This window comes from Chelonia mydas, chromosome 15, assembly GCF_015237465.2.
Source record: "Chelonia mydas isolate rCheMyd1 chromosome 15, rCheMyd1.pri.v2, whole genome shotgun sequence".
Lineage (NCBI taxonomy): Eukaryota > Metazoa > Chordata > Testudines > Cheloniidae > Chelonia > Chelonia mydas.
In genome coordinates this window covers 346590-370363 of record NC_057856.1, presented here as the reverse complement: position 1 = coordinate 370363, position 23774 = coordinate 346590, and the positions used below count along the sequence as shown (strand labels likewise).

Here is a 23774-nt window from a genome sequence, read left to right as displayed (position 1 = left end):
GTTCCAAAGAGGATGGCTCTAGACTGTTCTCAGTGGTAGCTGATGACAGAACAAGGAGTAATGGTCTCAAGTTGCAGTGGGGGAGGTTTAGGTTGGATATTAGGAAAAACTTTTTCACTAGGAGGGTGGTGAAGCACTGGAATGCGTTACCTAGGGAGGTGGTGGAATCTCCTTCCTTAGATATTTTTAAGGTCAGGCTTGACAAAGCCCTGGCTGGGATGATTTAGTTGGGGATTGGCCCTGCTTTGAGCAGGGGGTTGGACTCGATGACCTCCTGAGGTCCCTTCCAACCCTGATATTCTATGATTCTATGAAACAAAAAGCCATCATTCATTTGAGCCCCATTCAATGTGCATCAGCGGATGGCAACCCAAACAGTGCATTTCATGTTGTGACACTGGCTTGAGAGCCACAGGGAGTGGAGTCCACAGCGGTGGCCAATGCACCTAGAGCTTCACTCTTACTGTTAATGACCAGCAGGGCCCCGGCCCAAAGCTTACAGTCTGAACAGACAAGCCAAACCCAAGCGGGGCATTCTCAGCCCTATTTCATGTGGGGGGACACTGAGAGCCAGAGAAACTCAGTGACTTGCCCAAGAGCTGGGAATTGAAGCCAGCTCTCCTGAGTCCCACTCCAGCACCTTCCTCCTAAGAGCTCACTGCCTTTCTCCTCCGAGCTGAAGGCGTAGCCCCTCCAGTGGGAGCCAGGTGGTCACTCTCCATGGCCCATTCAGTCATTAGCCTGTCTGCTAAGACTGCCCCCGAGGGAGCCAGTGGAGTGTGAGGAGATGGGTGGTGTTCTCTAAACCGGCAGGCTGGGTTAGGCAGGGGTCCAGGCAGTGACAGAGAGCCAGAGCCAGGCACTGTTCGGGTAACACCGTCCTATGCTAATAAGGCACCTTGGCCAGTGCCTCTGATCTGTCCCCATTGTCACAGGACTATACGCACACCTGTGTCAGACGGGGCTGGGCTGAGAGCTGCCAGCTCGCTCCAGCCATTGGCCATGTGGATGGTGTTCAATTCCTGCTAGCCCAGGCTGGCTCTGGACCCAGGCTGTAACGTGATGACACGAGGTGGAGAGTGGAGCCAAACGTTTGGGTCAGGCCTGGCCTGTTCTGGAGCAGGGACAAGCTCGGCAGCCGTCACTGTCCTGGCCTTTAGTGCTGTGTGTTCTGTGTGTCACTGACACAGAAATGCCCCCTTAAGAGCAGCTGTGGGAGCATTGTCATGCTTGTGCTACGGGCACACGTGGGCACTGGAGATGGCTGCCAGGGACTCACCCTTTGGCTCCTAACCCCCGCGTGCTCTGTGCTGAGCTCCCTGCACTTCTTAGCTCAGCTGGCCAGACATGGTCAAACTACAAGGCTGACGTTGGTTCCATTTCCCTTGGTTATCTCAGCTCCTTGGCAGGATCCCTGCAGCGCAGAGAGCGTTACTTGTCTCCACCCCTCCTCTCCTTGTCTCGGCTAAGGGGCGGGGGACGGCTAATGAGTGGGTCTGCTATGCGCCAAGCCAGTCTCCACCACGCCAGAAACTGTGCCATCCCAGCTCCATGGCATCACCACTCCCAGCGCTCACATGCTGGGGTGGAAAGACATGGGGAGGGACTGGAAGCGCAAACAGATCTTTTCCATCCCTCACCTCTCTGGTTCTGTTTCCCCCACCCCAAGGATCTCAGTGTGCTGTAGGTACCTGTGTTCCCTTCTGCCCTGTGATCCCAGCAGAGGAGAGGGTCCCCCTAACTCCCACTCCAGCTCTCTAGCCACAGAGGGCGGCTCCTGCAGATGTAACCTCAGTGCTCCTCTCTCTTCTGCCAGCAAACTGGAAGGAGGTCTTGCAGAAGTACATCGCCCCCGAGGAGATCCCTGTGGTGTATGGGGGAACCCTCCGGGATCCAGACCAGAACCCCAAGTGTGTGACCAAGGTATAGTGACCCCATCCTGAACACCAGCATCCCCCACTCGCATGCTGGGGTGTCAGCCACTGCTCTTCCAGTCACAGCCCAGCTCTTCTAGTGCAGCCACCAGCTGGGGAGCCCCAGTGGGAGACGTGGCAGGGGAGAGGCCTGTGGCCTCCAATGCAGGAGTCCTCTTGTGTCTGTGATCCCAGGGTGGGAGTGATGCTGGGGGGCGATGCCCTCGTGGCTCAGGGCCTGGTTCTTGCTCGTTCCAGATTAACTACGGCGGTGACATCCCCCAGGAGTACTACGTGCGGGACCAGCTGAAGCAGCAGTACGAGCACTTGGTGGTGGTGAACCGGGGCTCCTCCCACCAGGTGGAGTATGAGATCCTCTTCCCAGGCTGCGTCCTCAGGTAGGGAGAGCTGGTGTAGAGCTGTCCCTGGAGCTACCAGCAACACATGGGCCCAGCCTGGGGCAAGCAGATAACAGGGGCTGTGTGAGGATGAATTGGGGCGGGGGGCAGTGCCAAGACATGGGTCCCCCCAGCCACCTGGGCCAGCCCACCTACACAGACGGAGGTGGGGTAGGAAGGTACCAAGGCTTGGGTCAGATGAGCTATCTAAAGTTAATGAGTTCTGGGTCACACACACCAGGCATGACGCTCTGGTCAGGGTGAGCCCACTGAGTGTGCGTGGGGGTAGTTACTGAAGCATGGGTTAGCCCCACTGTATTAGGAGAGGATGGATGGCAAGGTCTGGGTCAGCTCCACAGGCTGCGGGGTGGTACCACGGTCTAGACCAGCCTCATTGTATTGGGGTGGGGTGGTTATGAGGGGAAAGGGTCATGGGAGCCCCCTGTGTCTACGGCCTCATCCCGTCAGGTGGCAGTTCATGTCCGAAGGGGCCGACGTGGGCTTTGGGGTCTATCTGAAGACTAGAATCGGGGAGCGGCAGCGAGCTGGCGAGATGACGGAGGTGCTTCCAAACCAACGCTACAATGCCCACCTGGTGCCCGAGGACGGCTCCCTCACCTGTTCCGTGGCCGGTGTCTGTAAGTGGCTCCCTCTCCTTTGCTGCTGGGAGCTTCCCCATCTGTTGGCTGCAGAGGTCATGCTGAATCTGTTGGGGGGAGGAGTTGGGACCTAAGGGGCACCATCTCTGCCAGCATTTATGGAAAGAAAATACAGAGAATTCCCCAGGTAATTGAGACACTAATTTCAGGGCCAATCTCTGAGCTTCCCTCCAGCTGCAGGTTAATCTGCCAGCTGGAAATGCCACCCTCGGAGCGAGTTTCTGCCCTGTTCTGGCCCATGGTGTCACTGACACCACTTCATGTGGGCTGGGGAATGGGTGGATGACGCGGGAAAAATGAATCTATTTAAGCCTGAATAACTCTAAAGGCCACATCAGCTTGCATCACAGATACAGAACGCTTCGCTCATTAGTTTGCCTGATCTTACCCATGTAACAGAGTCAGCCAGTTCAACCAGAAACCCATTCGGGTGATAAGTAGTGTCACGGAGTCCAATGGCGATGCTCTGGAACTGCTCCCCATGAAGCCAGTCAGGACTCTGGGGCGGTCGCCTTCCGGTCAGCAGCCTGTCTGCAGGACACACAGCTCACACGGCTTCCACCTTCCTGGGTCTGACCTCGGAGCATTCAGCATCCTCTGCCCCTCCGTGTGCTTCCCACAGCGAGTCCGCTCAGGCAGGGCTCCTGGGGAAGCCAGAGGTTCCTGCACCCCAACTTCGCAGTCAGACTTGACTCTCAGTCGGCCAGTAAAACAGAGGTTTATTAGATGACAGGAACATGGTCTAAAACAGAGCTTGCAGGTGCAGAGAACAGGACCCCTCAGCTGGGTCCATTTTGGGGGGCAGTGAGCCAGACAACCACGTCTGCCCTTCACTCCATGTCCCAGCCAGCCCCAAACTGAAAGTCCCTCCAGCCCCTCCTCCTCTGGGCTTTGTTCCTTTCCCGGGCCAGGAGGTCACCTGATTCCTTTGTTCTCCAACCCTTTAGCTCTCACCTTGCAGGGCGGAAGAGCTCAGGCCATCAGTTGCCAGGAAACAGGGTGTCGGCCATTCTCTGTGTCCAGACCCCTGCACACACCTGCCCTCTAGGGCTCTGCAATGATTATACACCCTTACCCCACCCCCTAGATACTTAAGAACTTCATAGGGGAACTGAGTCACCCCCACACTATTCAGAGGAAACATTAAGAACAGTCCCACTTCGTCACATCTCTCCCCCCTTCGAGATCGAACTGAGCGGGGTCACTTTAGCCAGTGACCTGGGGAAGTTCGAAGCCGCCAACGTTCCCATGGATGCCCCAGCATCTCTCCCATTCCTTGGTAGGAGTTACACCAGGCCCTTCCAGTTTCACGCCCTCCCTTAGGTCGGGGGTGGTCGATAGCACTCACAGGCCGCATGTGGGAAGGTTTATGCGGCCCGTGCCCTTTGGCCACCCCAAAACCCCAGGGGGTCAAACTGGGATTGGGTCTTCTCCCCATCAAGCAAGCCAAACACAGCCACTTGGTTATAGGACGGTTTAACTTTCTTAACAGCTTTCACTTCATCTGAGACCTTCTCAAGGCTCTCCACACTGGATCTTTCAACAGGACAGTCAGTGGATCCATTCACAACAGAAAATTTCTGGCTGTTAGGAACTGAAACTGTCTTGATTAAATCACTTTCACACCCTTCAGTGGCAGTAAACTGCTTGCAAAGACTCCATGAGGATTCCTTTCCCTAGGGCTTTTCTATGCAACAATTCACCCCTCACAGAAATTCTGCCCTTACCCTCTTTACCTAGGGCTTGCTCTAGAGGAACACTTTCCTGAGCAACAACAGACCCTTTCTGGGTCTCCCTTACATCCAGAATTACCTCTGGCCCATCCGGTGGATTCCTACACAATCCCCTTTCAGGCAAACTGACAGACTTCCTAGAGAAAAGGTCAGAAGCATTCTCCTTCCCTTTGCCACACACAAGTTCAGGAATCTTTTCCTTCTTGCTACAGGTTTCCACACCCTCAGTAGGTAACACAATCACACACCTTCATGCTCTCCTTGTGCCCTGGCTCGGATCTCACCCTGACTAGACAGAGTTGCGACACCCTTTCCCAACAAAACACTAGCAACAGGCAAAATACAAGCACCAGAATTGTCTGGGCTCTGGGATTTTACATAGACACTAACTGGATGCGACCTAGTTACAGGGCCATTCTCCTGAGCAGACCCAAACTTAGGACCCTTCCCTTCCTGGGCTTTAGCTGAATCCAGAACCAACTCTGAGACAACTGCACGACCCTCAACCATCACAGGCTGAAAGGCCCCTTCTGTCTGCTCCACAGACAAAGAAGAGCCGGACACACTTTCTCCTTTCCCAGACACACAGCTTGGGATCTCATTCCCCTTGTCCCAGCACACAAGGCTGGTCACAGACAACTGCTTGGAGATCAGGGTAGCTCCCTCCATAGGCAAGTCAATACCCCTGACAGACACAGGCACATTTCCTTCCCTGTCCCAATTCTTCACCCAGGTAACAGGTAAGGTCCAGGGACACTCATCTTCCACTCTCCTCGCCTTCCCACCCTGCTGACTAGACACAGCCATCGGCTCACAAGGCTGCCTAGGCTCATCCAGACTTTCCTTACCAACACCTTGCCACTCCCCACAGATCCCCTGCCCTGCCTGTGTCTCCCCCCACTCAGCTGGGGTCTCAGCTCCCACTGTGCTCAGCGCTGCCCTTGCTCCCTGCTTTCCTCACAGCATCAGAGCCAGCGTGAGCCCCTTCTCCAGTGTGCAAGGGCGCAGGGAGCATCTCTCTGTCCCACCCAGCCCCAGGGGTCTGGTTACAGGCAGGCAGGTAGCCTGAGCCTAGCCGCTCCTCCCTGCTGCCAGCCAGGTCATCTGCATTTTCACTGACCATTTCCCTCTCCACCGATTGGTTCCCTGGATTCAAATTCAAACCCTTGGCAGTTACAGGAGCAGGGTCTGGATCCTGTCCCAAAGAGACACAGTCACCCCACAACAGGGTCTCGCAGCCGATATCCCGGAGAACCCCAACAACCAGCCAGCCTGACCCCTCCTGGGTCTGCACAGGGATCTGGGCAGTAGGCAGGGCGAGGGGCTTCATCCCTGGGACCCTTACCCAGCTCACACAGCCCCTCAGCATCTGAGGCTGCACCACCCAGGGCCTGACAACAGTTCTCTCTGTCCCAGGATCTCGCCACCCCAGGAATGTCTCCCCATTGACCATCACCTTCCGCTCCCCCTGGGGGTCCGAGGGGCCCGACCCCAGGAAACTCCACACAGACATATAGGTTGGGACCAGGAGTGGGAGCCCGTCCACCTCCCAACCCATCTGGCTGACGGAGTCTACGGCCTTGGGACCCAGCGAGGGAGCTAGACACCGGGGCTTTTCCGCAGGGTCCCCCTGGTTCAGATCTCCAGCCTGCTCAAAGGCAGTGAGGTGGGCATCCACATCCCCCCACTCCTTAACCAGGGGCAGCAATTTAGTCTCGAGGTTCCCTGCGGAACTGGCCCCCCGGGGTCTATCCCCACTCACCCCTGGGAGGTCCCCTAGGCCTCTCCGCTCCCCCACCGCCAGTTCATGCTGCTGCTGCTTCTGCAGCTCTTTCTCGGGCTCTCGCTGTCTCTCACAGTCCTCTTGCTCTCTCGGACTCAGCTCCAATCCCGTCCGTCTCCGATCCCCGGATGGGAAACCCGATCGTGAAGACCCTCGTCTGGTCGGGGACAGGAGTCTTGGCGATGCCTGGCTACCACTCCAGCTGCTCCCAGATCCTGCGATAGCCCCATTTGGGTCAGGAATCTGTTCCTAGAGCGGTCATCCTCCTCCAGCTGCACGATGAACTGCGCTTTGGTGAACTTTCCAATGCTCAACCCTCTCTTTCTGCACAGGGTTACAATGTCCTTCTTAAGGAGACGGTGACAGGCCGTCACTCCGCTCTTCCCAAGTTGTTGTGGACTCACAGGCCTGTGTGCTCTCAGCTCCCCACGGTTTCCAGGGAGAACCCCAAGTATGCCAGCTTTTTCGAGGTCACCACCTCTTTGCCAGGGTCGAGCCGCAGACTCCTCCGCCCCTTGGACTGCTCGCTGCAATCCCCAGGGGAACCCTGTTACTGCAAAAGTCCTTCTCTCTCCCAGGGCCAAGCCGCAGGCTCCTCCACCCCTGAGCCTGCTCACTGCAGTCCCCAGGGGGACCCCATTACTGCACAGTCCTTCTCGCTGGTCACACACTCCCAGGGGTTTACCGCCCCCTGAAACCGCTCCTCTCTGAGCCTTCAGCACGCCTGGTCCTCGTCAATCCCCCTTCGTTTTACTGCTCCCCAGTCACTTACTGCAGGAAGCGCCATCCACGGGGTGCAGTACATCCCACCGCTGCCACCAGTTGTCACGGAGTCCAATGGCGATGCTCTGGAACTGCTCCCCATGAAGCCAGTCAGGACTCTGGGGCGGTCGCCTTCCGGTCAGCAGCCTGTCTGCAGGACACACAGCTCACACGGCTTCCACCTTCCTGGGTCTGACCTCGGAGCATTCAGCATCCTCTGCCCCTCCGTGTGCTTCCCACAGCGAGTCCGCTCAGGCAGGGCTCCTGGGGAAGCCAGAGGTTCCTGCACCCCAACTTCGCAGTCAGACTTGACTCTCAGTCGGCCAGTAAAACAGAGGTTTATTAGATGACAGGAACATGGTCTAAAACAGAGCTTGCAGGTGCAGAGAACAGGACCCCTCAGCTGGGTCCATTTTGGGGGGCAGTGAGCCAGACAACCACGTCTGCCCTTCACTCCATGTCCCAGCCAGCCCCAAACTGAAAGTCCCTCCAGCCCCTCCTCCTCTGGGCTTTGTTCCTTTCCCGGGCCAGGAGGTCACCTGATTCCTTTGTTCTCCAACCCTTTAGCTCTCACCTTGCAGGGCGGAAGAGCTCAGGCCATCAGTTGCCAGGAAACAGGGTGTCGGCCATTCTCTGTGTCCAGACCCCTGCACACACCTGCCCTCTAGGGCTCTGCAATGATTATACACCCTTACCCCACCCCCTAGATACTTAAGAACTTCATAGGGGAACTGAGTCACCCCCACACTATTCAGAGGAAACATTAAGAACAGTCCCACTTCGTCACAAGTAGCCTTTGCTGGGATTACTCTGTAAACTAGCACCTCAGCAGGATTTCCAGGAGGAGTTTCCTGGGCTCTCCCTGGGAACCCATTCTGCTGAATTAAATGCAAAGAAGGAGCAGTCAGACTCCTGCAAAGTTGTATCTGATCTCTTTATATAGAACTATTTGATATGTGGCCATTTAAATAAGAATATAAGAACGGCCATACTAGGTCAGACCAAAGGTCCATCTAGCCAGGTATCCTGTCTTCCGACACTGGCCAATGCCAGGTGCCCCAGAGGGAATGAACAAACAGGTAATCAAGTGATCCATCCCATCATCCATTCCCAATTTCTGGCAAACAGAGGCTTGGGACACCATCCCTGCCTATACTGGCGAATAGCCATTGAACTTATTTAGTTATTTTTTAAATCCTTCATGAACTTATCTAGTTCTTTTTTGAATCCTGTTCTAGTCTTGGTCTTCACAACATCTTCTGTCAAGGAGTTCCACAGGTTGACTGTGCGTTGTGTGGAAAAAAATACTTACTTTTGTTTGTTTTAAATCTGCTGCCTATTAATTTCATTTGGTGACCCCTAGTTCTTGTGTTATGAGAAGGAGTAAACAACACTTCCTTATCTACTTTCTCTACACCAGTCATGATTTTATTTCCCCCCCAAGTCGTCTCTTTTCCAAGCTGAAAAGTCCCAGTCTTATTAATCGCTCCTCAAATGGAAGCCATTCCATACTCCTAATAATTTTTGTTGTCCTTTTCTGAACCTTTTCCAATTCCCATATATCTTTTTTTGAAGTGGGTGACCACATCTGCACTCAGTATTCAAGATGTGGGCGTACCATGGATTTATATAGAGGCAATCTAATATTTTCTGTCCAATGATCTATCCCTTCCTTAATGATTCCCAACATTCTGTTGGCTTTTTTGGCTGCCGCTGCACATTCAGTGGATGTTCTCAAAGAACTATCCACAAGGACTCCAAGATCTCTCTTGAGTGGTAACAGCTAATTTAGACCCCATCATTTTATATGTATAGTTGGGATTATGTTTTCCAATATGCATTACTTTGCATTTATCAACACTGAATTTCATCTGCCATTTTGTTGCCCAGTAACCCAGTTCTGAGAGATCCTTTTATAGCTCTTCGCAGTCTGCCTGGGACTTAACTATCTTGAGTAGTTTTGTGTCATCTGCAAATTTTGCCACCTCACTGTTTATCCCTTTTTCCAGATCATTTATGAATATGTTGAATAGGACTGGGCCCAGTAAGGACCCCTGTGGGACACCACTATTTACCTCTCTCTATTCTGAGAACTGACCATTTATTCCTACCCTTTGTTTCCTATCTGTTAACCAGTTACCAATCCATGTGAGGACCTTCCCTCTTATCCCATGACAGCTTACTTTGCTTAAGAGCCTTTGGTGAGGGTCCTTGATTTTTCTGAAAATCAAAGTACACTATAGTCACTGGATCACCCTTGTCCACATGCTTGTTGGTCCCATCAAAGAATTCTAGCAGATTGGTGAGGCATGATTTCCCTTTTCAAAAACCTTGTTGACTCTTCCTCAACAAATTGTGTTCATCTATGTGTCTGACAATTTTGTTCTTTAGTATACTTTCAATCAGTTTTCCCAGTACTGAAGTCAAGCTTACCGGCCTGTACTTGCCGGGATCACCTCTGGATCCCTTTTTAAAAATTGGCGTCAAATTAGCTATCCTTCAGTCGTTTGGTACAGGAGCTGATTTAAATGATAGGTTACAGACTACACTTAGTAGTTCTGTAATTTCACATTTGAGTTCCTTCAGAACTCTTGGGTGAATGCCATCTGGTCCTGGTGACATATTACTGTTTAGTTCATCAATTTGTTCCAAAACCTCCTCTAATGACACCTCAATCTGGGACAGTTCCTCAGATTTGTCACCTAAAAAGAATGGCTCAGGTTTGGGAATCTCCCTCACATCCTCATCCATGAAGACCAATGCAAAGAATTCATTTAGTTTCTCCGCAATGGCCTTGTCATCCTTGAGTGCTCCTTTAGCATCTCGATTGTCCAGTGGCCCCTGTCATGAAATTTGGGGGTGACAGGGCCCTGCACTTCCCCCATTTCCTGAGATTCCACCTGACTCTCAGCCAGCCAGTAAAACAGGTTTATTAGACAACAGGAACACAGTCCAAAACAGAGCTTGTAGGTACAGACAACAGGATCCCTCAGTCAGGTCCATCTTGGGGGGTAGGGAGCCAGACCCAGTTCTGGCCTCCCTCCATTTCCCAAGCTAGCTCCAAACTGAAAAACCCACTCCAGCCTCTCCTCCAGCCACACACCCTGGCTCCTCCTCCAGCCTTTGTCCAGTTTCCCCGGGCAGAAGGTGTCACCTGGCCCCATCCTCCTCCTGGGCTCAGGTTACATGCTCAGGTATCGTCCCTCAAGTGAAGTCACACCCTGGTATCCCATCACCAATGCAGACAGTACCTGCAAAACTCCCATGCAAAATCCCCAGGTCAGTCCTCCCCATTCCCTACTTCGTCACAGCCCCACTGGTTGTTTAGCAGGTTTCCTGCTTCTGATGTACTTAAAATTTATTTTGCTATTACTTTTTGAGTCTTTGGCTAGCTGTTCTTCATATTCTTCTTTGACCTTTCTAATTATATTTTCTTCTTCATTTGCCAGAGTCTATGCTCCTTTCTATTTTCCTCACTAGGATTTAACTTCCGCTTTTTAAAGGATAGGAGTACTTGTGGCACCTTAGAGACTAACCAATTTATTTGAGCATAAGCTTATGCTCAAATAAATTGATTAGTCTCTAAGGTGCCACAAGTACTCCTTTTCTTTTTGCGAATACAGACTAACACGGCTGCTACTCTGAAACCTTTTTAAAGGACGCCTTTTTGCCTCTCGCTGCTTCCTTTACTTTGTTGTTCAGCCACCGTGGCTCTTTTTTGGTTCTCTTACTAAGTTTTTTAATTTGGGGTATACATTTAAGTTGAGCTCTATTATGGTTTCTTTAAAAAGTTTCCATGCAGCTTGCAGGAATTTCACTTTTGGTGCTGTACCTTTTTAATTTCTGTTTAACTAACTTCCTCATTTTTGTGTAGTTTCCCCTTTCTGAAATTAAATGCTACAGTGTTGGGCTGCTGTGGTGTTTTCCCCGCCACAGGGATATTAAATTCAGTTATTTTATGGTCACTGTTACCAAGCGGTCCAGCTATAGTCACCTCTTGGACTGGATCCTGTGCTCTACTTACGACTAAATCAAGAATTGCCTCTCCTCTTGTGGTTTCCAGAACTAGCTGCTCCAAGAAGCAGCCATTTAAGGCATCAAGAAACTTTATCTCTGCATCCTGTCCTGAGGCGACATGGACCCAGTCAGTATGGGGATAGTTGAAATCTCCTATTATTATTTTTTTTATTTTTATAGCCTCTCTAATTTCCCTGAGCATGTCCCAGTCACTATCACCATACAGGTCAGGGGGTCGGTAGTCTATCCCTACTGCTATATTCTTATTATTAGAGCATGGAATTACTATTAATAGAGATTCTATGGTACAGTTTGGTTCATTTAAGATTTTTACTTCATTTGATTCTACGCTTTCTTTCGCATATAATGCCACTCCCCCCACAGCATGACCTGTTCTGTCCTTCCGGTATATTTTGTACCCTGGTATTACTGTGTCCCATTGATTGATTATCCTCTTTCCACCAAGTGTCTGTGGTGCCTATTATATCAATATCCTCATTTGATACGAGGCACTCTAGTTCACCCATTGTATTATTTAGACTTCTAGCATTGGTATATAAGCACTTTAAAAACGTGTCACTTTTTAGCTGTCTGCTATTAAATGATGTAGTTGAATAGGAATCTTTTTAATTTGACTGTTTCTCATCAGCTCCTACCCATATTTTATCATATTCCATCCTCTCCTCCTTACTAGGACATAGAGAATCTCCATTAATAGATCCTCCCCTAAGGGATACCTCCGGCCGAACCATGTGCTCCTCCACACCTGTCAGCTTTCCCCCAGCCCTTAGTTTAAAAACTGTTCTATGAATATTTACTACCAACAGGGTGTTAATGCAACCTTCTTCTGGGGAGTTGATATCTCCCAGATCTGTATCCTCCAGCCACTAATGGGCAAAACAACTACACACATTCACAGGTCTGGTTCTGTCCAGCTGGGGGCAGGGCCCATGGATCTCTCCTTCGCACTGAATGTGGAATAACCTCTCTCCCCTCTTCCTCCAGACGTTCTGCGGTTTGACAACACCTACAGCTACCTCCATGCCAAGAAGGTCAGCTACACAGTGGAGGTTCTGCTGCCAGACAAGAAGTCGGAGGAGCAGATCCAGCACCTGGAGGAGACCATGAATGAGTTGGACCTCAACGATGTCCACAAGTGACGGCTCTTAGAGCCCCCTCGTCGTCTGACCCCCATCACCAGCCTCACTCCCAGCTCTCTCTCATAAGCAAACCCAGGGTTTCTCCCAGACCCAGCCAGCCGGCTCCCATGGGGAAGTGAAAGTGGAACCATTCTCCAGAGAATTTCTGCTAGTTGCCATTAGAACATTCAGGCAGCTTCTCTGGAGTGTTCTTTTGGGCATTCCCTCGCCCTGGGCTGGCCGTGGGGCATAGAGGGGGTGTTTGTAGGCAGGGGAATGGATACTGCAGGGTGGAAGGTTTCCCATCTCTTCCTTGCAGTTGCCTAGAATGAACATAACTGAGCTGGGGAGTCAGTATCAGCATGGCCAGGGTCTGGGATCTAGCACTCTGTGCCCTGACATGCACCAGTTCAGGCTGCCAATCTAGCCAGCATCTGCCAGATTAATCTGTCCCTGATCTGAACTCCAGGCTTTAAGCACCTGGGGCTAGTGGGAGGGTCATGGGGTGTTCTGGAGGGAAACCCCTTCTATTATCGGTGGGTTTGCCCTCCACCTGGGCTGAGCTGAAAACAGGGTGGGAAAGGGGCACTTCTTGGCATGTCCCCTATAGCATAATGAGGTGAAACAGCTGAGAGCCGAAGTCTTGGGGTGGTAGCAGCTGGTGTTGGTGGCAGGGCCCTGGCCATCCAGGCCAGCAGAGCTTTTCAGGAGGGCAGGGTGCCCCTTCTTCCCCACCCCTCTGAAAACTTCCCCAACACTTGTTTGTGTAATTCACTGCCTTGCTCATTAACCTTCACACCTTACGAAGGGCTGGAGCTTCCCTGGGGCCAGCAGATCCAGGCTTCACGGTCCCAGGGGGTATTGCTACCCATAGCACTGTAGTGAGGCTTGCACTGGGCTCCATGGCCCAGTGTGCCCTAGAGGGGCAGGGATCCGTAAAGACCAATCAGCTACAAGGGAGTGGGGCAACTTGAGAAAGCAAATCACATTGGGGAGAAGGGGCAGGGCCAGGGAAGCACAGACATAGGGGGAGGGGAAGTGGGATGTAAGGACTTGTTTGGGGCATCTTCCCCTTCATGTTAAAATCAATAATAGAGAGCAAATCCCAGAGATGGCAATGTCACCTTTCATGCCCCCCTCCCCGCCCCCAGGGCTGGTCTGAGGCATAAACACACGTCACCGCACTTTAAGGAGGACCCAGGCATTTAGAAGGTGGCCTGACCTATCTTCCCCCTGTGGGAAGGAAACTCATGGTTGGCCTCTCGCTCCCGCAGTCCCAGCAGGAAGCCTAGCCCCTGCCAATGGTAAAGCCACCTCCAGCCCATCCTGGGGCACTAGGAGGGGAGGTTCCCATGAGACTCACACCCAGCAAAGCTTTCAGTAATCTCATTTTCCAGGTCAGCATCAAGAGATGGTGGGGTGATCCAGGGCCACTGAATTCCTGACCCCTCAGCTGGCCCAGAGTTACGTGCAATGAGGACATTGGTTCTGAATGCAGCTGTTGCCCATTTCACTGACTTCCCAACCCTCAGCTTGCGGGACCTGATCCCCATCCACAGGGGAAAGGGAGCGGCACTGGGGGTGGGGTAGGAAAAAGATGCATGGGGAGGCCAGGAGCAGGTATACACTGCAGACTGTACACTGCATTAGGGTGCAAATGGAGCAAGTGGAAATGCCTGAGCCAAAGACATATCAGAAAGCCAGCTCTAGACTGGAACCAAGATGGCTCAAGCATCCACAAGCAAGTGGAAGTCTCCCGTGCAGTTGCACTGTGTTCTGGAACACAGAGAAACAGCCAGTGCAAATTGTATGTGCAGCAGATCCCAGAGACAGCAAAGATGGGACACAGTCCCTGCGCAGCTCTGATTTTTGAGGACATCTCTGGAACAGCCAAGCATGGTGTCAGTATGGGAAAGCACTGACCATAGAGGGGGAACCAGTGGATTTCATGAAGGACAAATTCCTCCCAAGTTTTGAAGGAAGGCTGCAGCACTCACTCAGCTGGCTGGAAAAGATATGGCACTTTTTATTCTTTGGATCATGGACAGTAGAGAAAAATAATAAGTTAATATGTGATGGGTGGGCATTATGAGGCTAAGCAGCCTAGACTGTATCACCCCATCTGTGCCTCGGGCTCTGACCATCCTAGGTGGGCCATACTGGGTGATACAGCCCAGCTTATGTTGGCCCATCAGTGCCTTACATAGGTTGCACTGGTAATAGGAACTCTAGTCTTAAAGGGGGACCAGGTCTCTTCTTCCAGGGAATGACTAGCTCTGTAGGTTGTGTGTCTAGAAGGGATGTTTACAGGACGATGAGCATAGCATGATTGTTAGCAGGTGGCAAGGCCATCTGGAGGCTGCTGGTTCTGCAACCTTTACAGAAGCTCCAGGCTAGAAAGGTTACAAAATGAGAGTAAAAAGAAAAGGAGGACTTGTGGCACCTTAGAGACTAACAAATTTATTTGCGCATAAGCTTTCGTGAACTACAGCTCACTTCATTGGATGCATTCAGTGGAAAATACAGTGGGGAGATTTATATACACAGAGAACATGAAACAATGGGTGTTACCATACAGACTGTAACAAGAGTGATCAGGTAAGGTGAGCTATTACCAGCAGGTTTCAGAGTAACAGCAGCATTAGTCTGTATTCGCAAAAAGAAAAGGAGTACTTGTGGCACCTTAGAGACTAAGCAATTTATTTGAGCATAAGCTTTCGTGAGCTACAGCTCAGTTCATCGGATGCATACTGTGGAAAATACAGAAGATGTTCTTATACATATAAACCATGAAAAAATGGGTGTTTACCACTACAAAAGGTTTTCTCCCCCCCACCCCAACCCATTCTCCTGTTGGTAATAGCTTATCTAAAGTGATCACTCTCCTTACAAACCTGGATTTGTGCTGGAAGTGGCCCAACTTGATTATTATACACATTGTAAGGAGAGTGATCACTTTAGATAAGCTATTACCAGCAGGAGAGTGGGGTGGGGGGAGAGAAAACCTTTTGTAGTGGTAAACACCCATTTTTTCATGGTTTGTATGTATAAGAGCATCTTCTGTATTTTCCACAGTATGCATCCGATGAAGTGAGCTGTAGCTCACGAAAGCTTATGCTCAAATAAATTGCTTAGTCTCTAAGGTGCCACAAGTACTCCTTTTCTTATTACCAGCAGGAGAGCGGGGGGTGGGGGGCAACCTTTTGTAGTGATAATCAACAGTGTGTATGGTAACACCCATTGTTTCATGTACTCTGTGTATATAAATCTCCCCACTGTATTTTCCACTGAATGCATCCGATGATGCTCACGAAAGCTTACGCTCAAATAAATTTGTTAGTCTCTAAGGTGCCACAAGTCCTCCTTTTCTTTTTGTGGATACAGACTAACACAGCTGCTACTCTGAAAAATGAGAGTAAATTCACATAGGAAAGGGAAAAAAGATGGAGCCATCTGGAGCCTCCATCACAGCCACTAGCTCCCAGCCCACCTGCCCTTTCAAATCCTCATGTGCCAAGGTAAACATCGGAGGTGAGATGGTTTGAAATAACAATGGATAATTATAGGATGGAATAATATATATTTTGTGCTATCTCTCGGTGTTCACAGGCTTTATTAGTAAATGGCTGAACAGATCATTGTCTCATCTGTTCATTTGGGGGTGTGGGTTCATAACTGATCAAGGTGGCCAGACTTCTGTGCTCCCTGCCTTCAGCCCTGGCCCTTGTGCTCACACCAGCTGAGAGTCCTTCCCCTCTCCCTGCAGCAAGAGAGCCCCCATGCTGGTTTAATGTCATGGGGGTTTAAGCCAATCTCATGGCTTAGGGGGCCTCATTGTGAATGTTCGGGGTTGGCAACAGCTACTGCTGCAGCAACACCTGACTTCCCGCCACACCCAGCATCCCCCCCACAATGGCATCTTCTCACCCCCACCCCACCCACCACACAGCCAGCATCCCCTCACCCCCCTCAGCCAGTGTCCCCTCACCCCCCATCATCCCCTCACCCCCCTCAGCCGGTGTCCCATCACCCCCCATCATCCCCTCACCTCCCAGAGCGTCCCCTCACCCCCCATCATCCCCTCACCCCCCTCAGCCAGTGTTCCTGCACCCCCCCAGCATACCCTCACCCCCCTAAGCCAGTGTCCCCTCACCTCCCAGAGCATCCCCTCACCCCCCTCCGCCAGCATCCCCTCACCCCCCTCCGCCGGTGTCCCCTCACCCCCCTCAGCCGGTGTCCCCTCACCCCCCATCATCCCCTCACCTCCCAGAGCGTCCCCTCACCCCCCATCATCCCCTCACCCCCTCAGCCAGTGTTCCTGCACCCCCCCCAGCATACCCTCACCCCCCTAAGCCAGTGTCCCCTCACCCCCCATCATCCCCTCACCTCCCAGAGCATCCCCTCACCCCCCTCAGCCAGCATCCCCTCACCCCCCTCCGCCAGCATCCCCTCACCCCCCTCAGCCGGTGTCCCCTCACCCCCCATCATCCCCTCACCTCCCAGAGCGTCCCCTCACCCCCCATCATCCCCTCACCCCCTCAGCCAGTGTTCCTGCACCCCCCCAGCATACCCTCACCCCCCTAAGCCAGTGTCCCCTCACCCCCCATCATCCCCTCACCCCCCTCAGCCAGCATCCCCTCACCCCCCTCCGCCAGCATCCCCTCACCCCCCCACAGCCAGCGCCCCGCCCCCATCCAAGCAGCCGCATCCCAGCGCCCCCTCCCCCCGGCACTGCCCCGCCCTCTCTAGCCAGCCTGCGGGCTCAGTACCCGGCGCGGCCCCGCACGCGCAGGCCCAGAGCTGTGGGGGGAGGGGCTCCGTGCAACGGGGGCCCCTCCAAACAACCTCAGTGGGGGCCTCTTTAAGGGGGGGTCACTACAGTGGGGAGGAGGGGCGCTAGCGCAAGGGCAGTGCTGCATCAGCCCCCCGGCTGGAAAAATATGTGCGCACGCGCACTATCAGGCGCATCGCTTCCAGGGGGGCCCGCGACCGTTCCACGCCGCGTTTCCCCGTCACGTGGCTGCCAGGGCCGGAACTCTCGGCAGGCAGCTTTCTTCCGCCCGGAAGTCCCCCACGCTCGGGATGGGCGGGGCCGCAGACGAGGGATTGGAGGGGCGTAAATTAGGGACCGTCTGAAAATTCGTGTCCCGAACCTGGGCGGGCAACAGGGGCAGCGGTCAGCTCCGCTGTCTCCTCGCCCAGCGCGCTCCAGGTCCCCGGGTCCTCCCCCAGCCACTCCGCCCCCACCCCGAGCCCGGCCACTCCCAGCTCCTCCAGCCCCATATCCCAGGCCCCGAGCCCGGCCACTCCCAGCCACTCCACCCCCACCCCGAGCCCGGCCACTCCCAGCTCCTCCAGCCCCATATCCCAGGCCCCGAGCCCGGCCAGTCCCAGCTACTCCGCCCCCACCCCGAGCCCGGCCACTCCCAGCTCCTCCAGCCCCACGGCCCGGGCCCCGAGCCCGCCCAGTCCCAGCTCCTCCAGCCCCACGGCCCGGGCCCCATCCCCGAGCCCGGCCAGTCCCGCCCTCCCCAGACCCCTCACCACAGTCTGTTCCCTTCCCTCCCTCAACCCAGCATTTGTTCCCTCTGCTTTGAAATCAGGTGTCTTCCCCCTCCACGAGCTGGGCCGGATCAATGGGCCCCCCGCTCTCAGGGTGGTCGCCAGCCCCAGCACGGCCCAGAGCAGGCGGGCCAGGGCCAGGGCCAGGGCCTCCGCGCCGCTCTCGTCGTGGGCTGGAGGGAGCGTGATCCGGGGCCCCGGTGCGGTCCGGTCTGGCACAGGCCCTGTGGGGGGCTGCTCGGCGGCTCTGGGGGGCTCACGGGAGGGGACGCTCGGCGCCTCTGGGGGGCTCACGGGAGGGGACGCTCGGCGCCTCTGGGGGGCTCACGGGAGGGGACGCTCGGCGGCCCTGTAGGGCTCACGGGAGGGGACGCTCGGCGGCCCTGTGGGGCTCACGGGAGGGGACGCTCGGCGGCCCTGTGGGGCTCATGCGAGGGGACGCTCGGCGCCTCTGGGGGGCTCACGGGAGGGGACGCTCGGCGGCCCTGTGGGGCTCATGCGAGGGGACGCTCGGCGCCTCTGGGGGGCTGACGCGAGGGGACGCTCGGCGGCTCTGGGGGGCTCACGGGAGGGGACGCTCGGCGGCTCTGGGGGCTCACGGGAGGGGACGCTCGGCGGCTCTGGGGGGCTCATGCGTGCGCGCTCTGCTGAGCCCTAACTGCTTTTAGGGGCTGTGTCATGCACAGGGTTACACGACAGCTGGCATGCCACAGGGCCACAGCTAGAGCGCGGCAGCAGATGGAAAAATTCTTCTATCCACCTACCACTAAGAAAAGGAGTACTTGTGGCACCTTAGAGACTAACCAGTTTATCTGAGCATAAGCTTTCGTGAGCTACAGCTCACTTCATCGGATGCATACTGTGGAAAGTATAGAAGATCTTTTTATACACGCAAAGCATGAAAAAATGGGTGTTTACCACTACAAATGGTTTTCTCTCCCACCACCTCACTCTCCTGCTGGTAATAGCTTATCTAAAGTGATCACTCCCCTTACAATGTGTATGATAATCAAGGTGGGCCATTTCCAGCACAAATCCAGGGTTTAACAAGAACGTGTTGGGGGGGGGGGGTAGGAAAAAACAAGGGGAAATAGGTTACCTTGCATAATGACTTAGCCACTCCCAGTCTCTATTCAAGCCTAAGTTAATTGTATCCAATTTGCAAATGAATTCCAATTCAACAGTCTCTGGCTGGAGTCTGGTTTTGAAGTTTTTTTGTTGTAATATCGCAACTTTCATGTCTGTGATTGCGTGACCAGAGAGACTGAAGTGTTCTCCGACTGGTTTATGAATGTTATAATTCTTGACATCTGATTTGTGTCCATTTATTCTTTTACGTAGAGACTGTCCAGTTTGACCAATGTACATGGCAGAGGGGCATTGCTGGCACATGATGGCATATATCACACTGGTGGATGTGCAGGTGAACGAGCCTCTGATAGTGTGGCTGATGTGATTAGGCCCGGTGATGGTGTCCCCTGAATAGATATGTGGGCACAGTTGGCAACGGGCTTTGTTGCAAGGATAGGTTCCTGGGTTAGTGGTTCTGTTGTGTGGTAGGTGGTTGCTGGTGAGTATTTGCTTCAGGTTGGGGGGCTGTCTGTAGGCAAGGACTGGCCTGTCTCCAGGCAAGGACTGGCCTGTCTCCCAAGATTTGTGAGAGTGTTGGGTCATCCTTCAGGATAGGTTGTAGATCCTTAATAATGCGTTGGAGGGGTTTTAGTTGGGGGCTGAAGGTGACGGCTAGTGGCGTTCTGTTATTTTCTTTGTTAGGCCTGTCCTGTAGTAGGTGACTTCTGGGAACTCTTCTGGCTCTATCAATCTGTTTCTTCACTTCCGCAGGTGGGTATTGTAGTTGTAAGAATGCTTGATAGAGATCTTGTAGGTGTTTGTCTCTGTCTGAGGGGTTGGAGCAAATGCGGTTGTATCGCAGAGTTTGGCTGTAGACGATGGATCATGTGGTGTGGTCAGGGTGAAAGCTGGAGGCATGTAGGTAGGAATAGCGGTCAGTAGGTTTCCGGTATAGGGTGGTGTTTGTGACCATTGTTTATTAGCACTGTAGTGTCCAAGAAGTGGATCTCTTGTGTGGACTGAGGCTGATGGTGGGATGGAAATTGTTGAAATCATGGTGGAATTCCTCAAGGGCTTCTTTTCCATGGGTCCAGATGATGAAGATGTCATCAATATAGTGCAAGTAGAGTAGGGGCGTTAGGGGACGAGAGCTGAGGAAGCGTTGTTCTAAGTCAGCCATAAAAATGTTGGCATCCTGTGGGGCCATGCGAGTACCCATAGCAGTGCCGCTGATCTGAAGGTATACATTGTCCCCAAATGTAAAATAGTTATGGGTAAGGACAAAGTCACAAAGTTCAGCCACCAGGTTAGCCGTGACATTATCGGGGATAGTGTTCTTGACGGCTTGTAGTCCATCTTCGTGTGGAATGTTGGTGTGGAGGGCTTCTACATCCATAGTGGCCAGGATGGTGTTTTCAGGAAGATCACCGATGGATTGTAGTTTCCTCAGGAAGTCAGTGGTGTCTCGAAGATAGCTGGGAGTGCTGGTAGCGTAGGGCCTGAGGAGGGAGTCTACATAGCCAGACAATCCTGCTGTCAGGGTGCCAATGCCTGGATTTGTGCTGGAAATGACCCAACTTGATTATCATACTGGCAGAGCTATAAGCAACTGAAAAGGGGATTCACACTGGGCAGCGTTGCCCCGCTCCCCCCGGGATGCTCACTTTTGAGAACAAACATCTGTGCTGCTGTTCCAACAGCGCCACCTAGAGACAATGAGATTCATGCCAGGACTTGAATAAAATCCTTAAAATTTTAACAGTCTAAAAATAGAGAGTATTATGTTAACCCCGTCCCCTCATCCTGTGGATGTTGAGAGGAATAACACAGCAATGTCATTTTCCAGTGCTGCTCTGTGTTCATTTGCATGAGGTAGGCAGTGCTGAGCCTTCTACGTTACCCCTCGGAGAGAGATGCAAGAAGAGGGACTCACTCAACAGCACACCCCTTCGTGGCTGGGCACAGCATCGCAGGACCTTGCCTTCAGTCACTTCTGATGGCCCTTCAGTTGTCTGGTTCTTCTACTGACTTGATCCTCTGGGCAGGTCATGTAGTCTCACCTCTTACGAGCTGACAATGTCCCAAATAAACAACGTCCATTACCACAGAACATCTTCCACTCCTGCTGGGCTCCTCTTCACTCCCCCTCTTCTCTCAGCACAGCAGGGTCCCAACGCAAGGCTTCCCAGCAGAACTCAGAAACTCCAGCTGGAACCACATACAGCTTAAGCCACTTCTGCCTGCCTCTTGCTTGAGCTTTTAGTCCCTCCCAGTCCTCCTGAGCTCCCTGTTCCTCTTCCAGAGCAGCAACCCCCGGGGCTTTCTCCTTGGAGCTTTGTAGGCAGACCCCACTCCTGGGTCTCTCCCCCCAATTCTCTGAGCCCCTTCCTTTATGAAGACCTAGCTCTTCCCCAGCTGGGTCTCACACACCCTCCAGGTGTAATCTCCTAAGCTAATGGGGGTCACAAGCTCCCATTTGACAGGTTTCAGAGTAGCAGCCATGTTAGTCTGTATTCGCAAAAAGAACAGGAGTACTTGTGGCACCTTAGAGACTAACCAATTTATTTGAGCATAAGCTTTCATGAGCTATAGCTCACTTCATCAGAAGCATGTAGTGGAAAATACAGTGAGGAGATTTATATACATAGAGAACATGAAACAATGGGTGTTACCATACAGACTGTAACAAGAGTGATCAGGTAACCTGAGCTATTACCAGTAGGAGAGCAGGGGGCGGGGGTGGGAGCGCCCCATAACAGGTGATTTTATAAAGTGCTGGGTTCTTGGGAGTGGTTGGACCATGATATAAAACAGCGAGGGGTCTGTGCACAGTGGGTCTATGCAGCTCTACTGATTCCAGCCCTGGATCTGTCTGTCTGCATTTTGAAAATACTCATCACGGTAATATCAAGACGTTGAAGAATCACTAGAGTGTTGGAGAGCCAGGGGCTGAATATCATGCCCATAACACCTGTGCCAAATTAGATCCCCTCTCAGCTACCAACTGCCTCACTTGGAGCTCATGCATCACTGCTAGGCTGGGTTGATACAGAACAGTGGCGTTTTGTTCACTCAGACCTTCCACAGAGTCTAGGCTTGAGGGTCCTGTCACCATCTCAGCACTGCTCATTCCTGTCCCTTCTCTGCTCATTCAGGAACCAGCCTGTTGGCTTTGAAAACCACAGTCCCCTATTTATCCACAGGGCAAGCGTCCCTCACATAAGTCCTCAATCCCCTTCTGGAGGGCTCATCTTCAAAGAACGAAGGTAGTTTGGTCTCCAGCGCCTGCTCAGTACAATACTAGGGCCTCCCAACTGAGGCTTCCACCAAGGGGCCAACGAATGCCAAATGTGATGATGGCTTTTGTGTCATGGCCACCAGCTGAATAGGAACTTGACTGACACCCCTCGTTCATCCCAAACTGGCCCCTGAGATGCCATCAGTTAAGAAGATAAGAACGGCCATACTGGGTGTTACGAAGTGGGGTTTTATTCATTTTGTTATGTTGCATGTGAGTCTTACTGTCCAATACTAATACTGTGTGTACCTCTGTTTCCCTGTGTGCCTTACCAGTATTTTGGTGGTGGGAATTGGGTGTGTAATTTTTGCTGAGGCCCTCGGGGCAAGTGAGGCTATCCAGCTTTCTGCATGTGTGTAACCTAAGACCAAAGATTTCCCTACACCCCCGCTATGGGGGTGTTTGTCCCCCCTGACTTTCCCCAACCCCCCACCCCCACCCCAGTTTTGTGAACTAGTTATATGCAGTGTTGCTAATTTAGTGATAGTTTGGAAATTTGAATTGAAATTGAAACATTGGTACACACTTTAAAAGCATATTAAATGTATGATAAAATACGTGTATCTGAAAAAGTATAATAGATTTGAAAAGTATGAACATAGACTAGCTTCCTTATTCAGCTGTTGTTTTTATGACAATGTCAGTGCATTCATTTCGCTGATGTTGGCCAACCAAATAATTTCAAATGATGATTTGTAAGCAAAGTCTAAATGAGCTCTCCCTGACAGCTAGTGATGAGCTGGGGGCTGCGGGGAAAGGCTTCAGGACCAGATTGTATTTACATTCACATCTAATATACCTAGGTATCCAGCAAACAGAGCTGTGTTGCCCGAGTGATAGATTTTGGCTGGGGTTGGGTTACAAATCACTTGAATGCGAGGGGTAAAGCAACGTTGTTATTCTTATTGTATAAGTAAAGGGCAGTAGAACTGTACTTTGTCTCTGCTGATTGAGGGCATCAAGAGAGAGGGTGGGGACAGGTGTTTTGCTTGATGGTCTGTCTGAGTCACAACTACTATTAGACCTACCCCTCTTCACTGTTTAAAGACAGAGCTGATTAGGCTCCATAGATAGTCTTTTGTTCTGTTAAGTGATTACTACAGCTGAAATCACTGATAATCAGGTCTAAGCGCTTAGACCTGCTGTTGGACACTGTTTCTGTGGAAGAGACGGCCCAGTCTGCACTAGCACCGAGGTTCCCCCACTGAGAGCTCAGCTGAAATTACTGAGAGCTGGTGGAACCTCTAAAGACCAACTCGCAGAGATCACAGTGGCAGGTGGCAGCAGAAGGTGATGGCACAGGGCTATTGGCAACAGAGCGATGGAGTGAACGGTGGCACAACTGTTGGGGGAGGGAGAGCTCAGTGGTTTGAGCATTGGCCTGCTAAACCCAGGGTTGTGAGTTCAATCCCTGAGGGGGCCATTTAGGGATTTGAGGA

General features: G+C 52.5%; 1 protein-coding gene across 2 annotated transcripts in view; it reads left to right on the top strand.

Annotated features, from left to right (window-relative positions):
- The window catches only part of SEC14L2 (SEC14 like lipid binding 2), a 38666-nt gene extending 23614 nt beyond the window's left edge, over positions 1–15052 (top strand). Inside the window, exons 9-12 of one of the 2 annotated variants that reach the window (XM_007068539.4) lie at positions 1817–1923; positions 2172–2311; positions 2780–2949; positions 12271–15052. In XM_007068539.4, the coding sequence (XP_007068601.2) occupies positions 1817–1923; positions 2172–2311; positions 2780–2949; positions 12271–12425 (572 nt within the window). In that variant the 3' untranslated portion in view covers positions 12426–15052. The remainder of the gene's footprint in view (positions 1–1816; positions 1924–2171; positions 2312–2779; positions 2950–12270) is intronic. The other variant, XM_043529522.1, reaches the window with a different exon arrangement.
- Positions 15053–23774: the final 8722 nt, after the last annotated feature.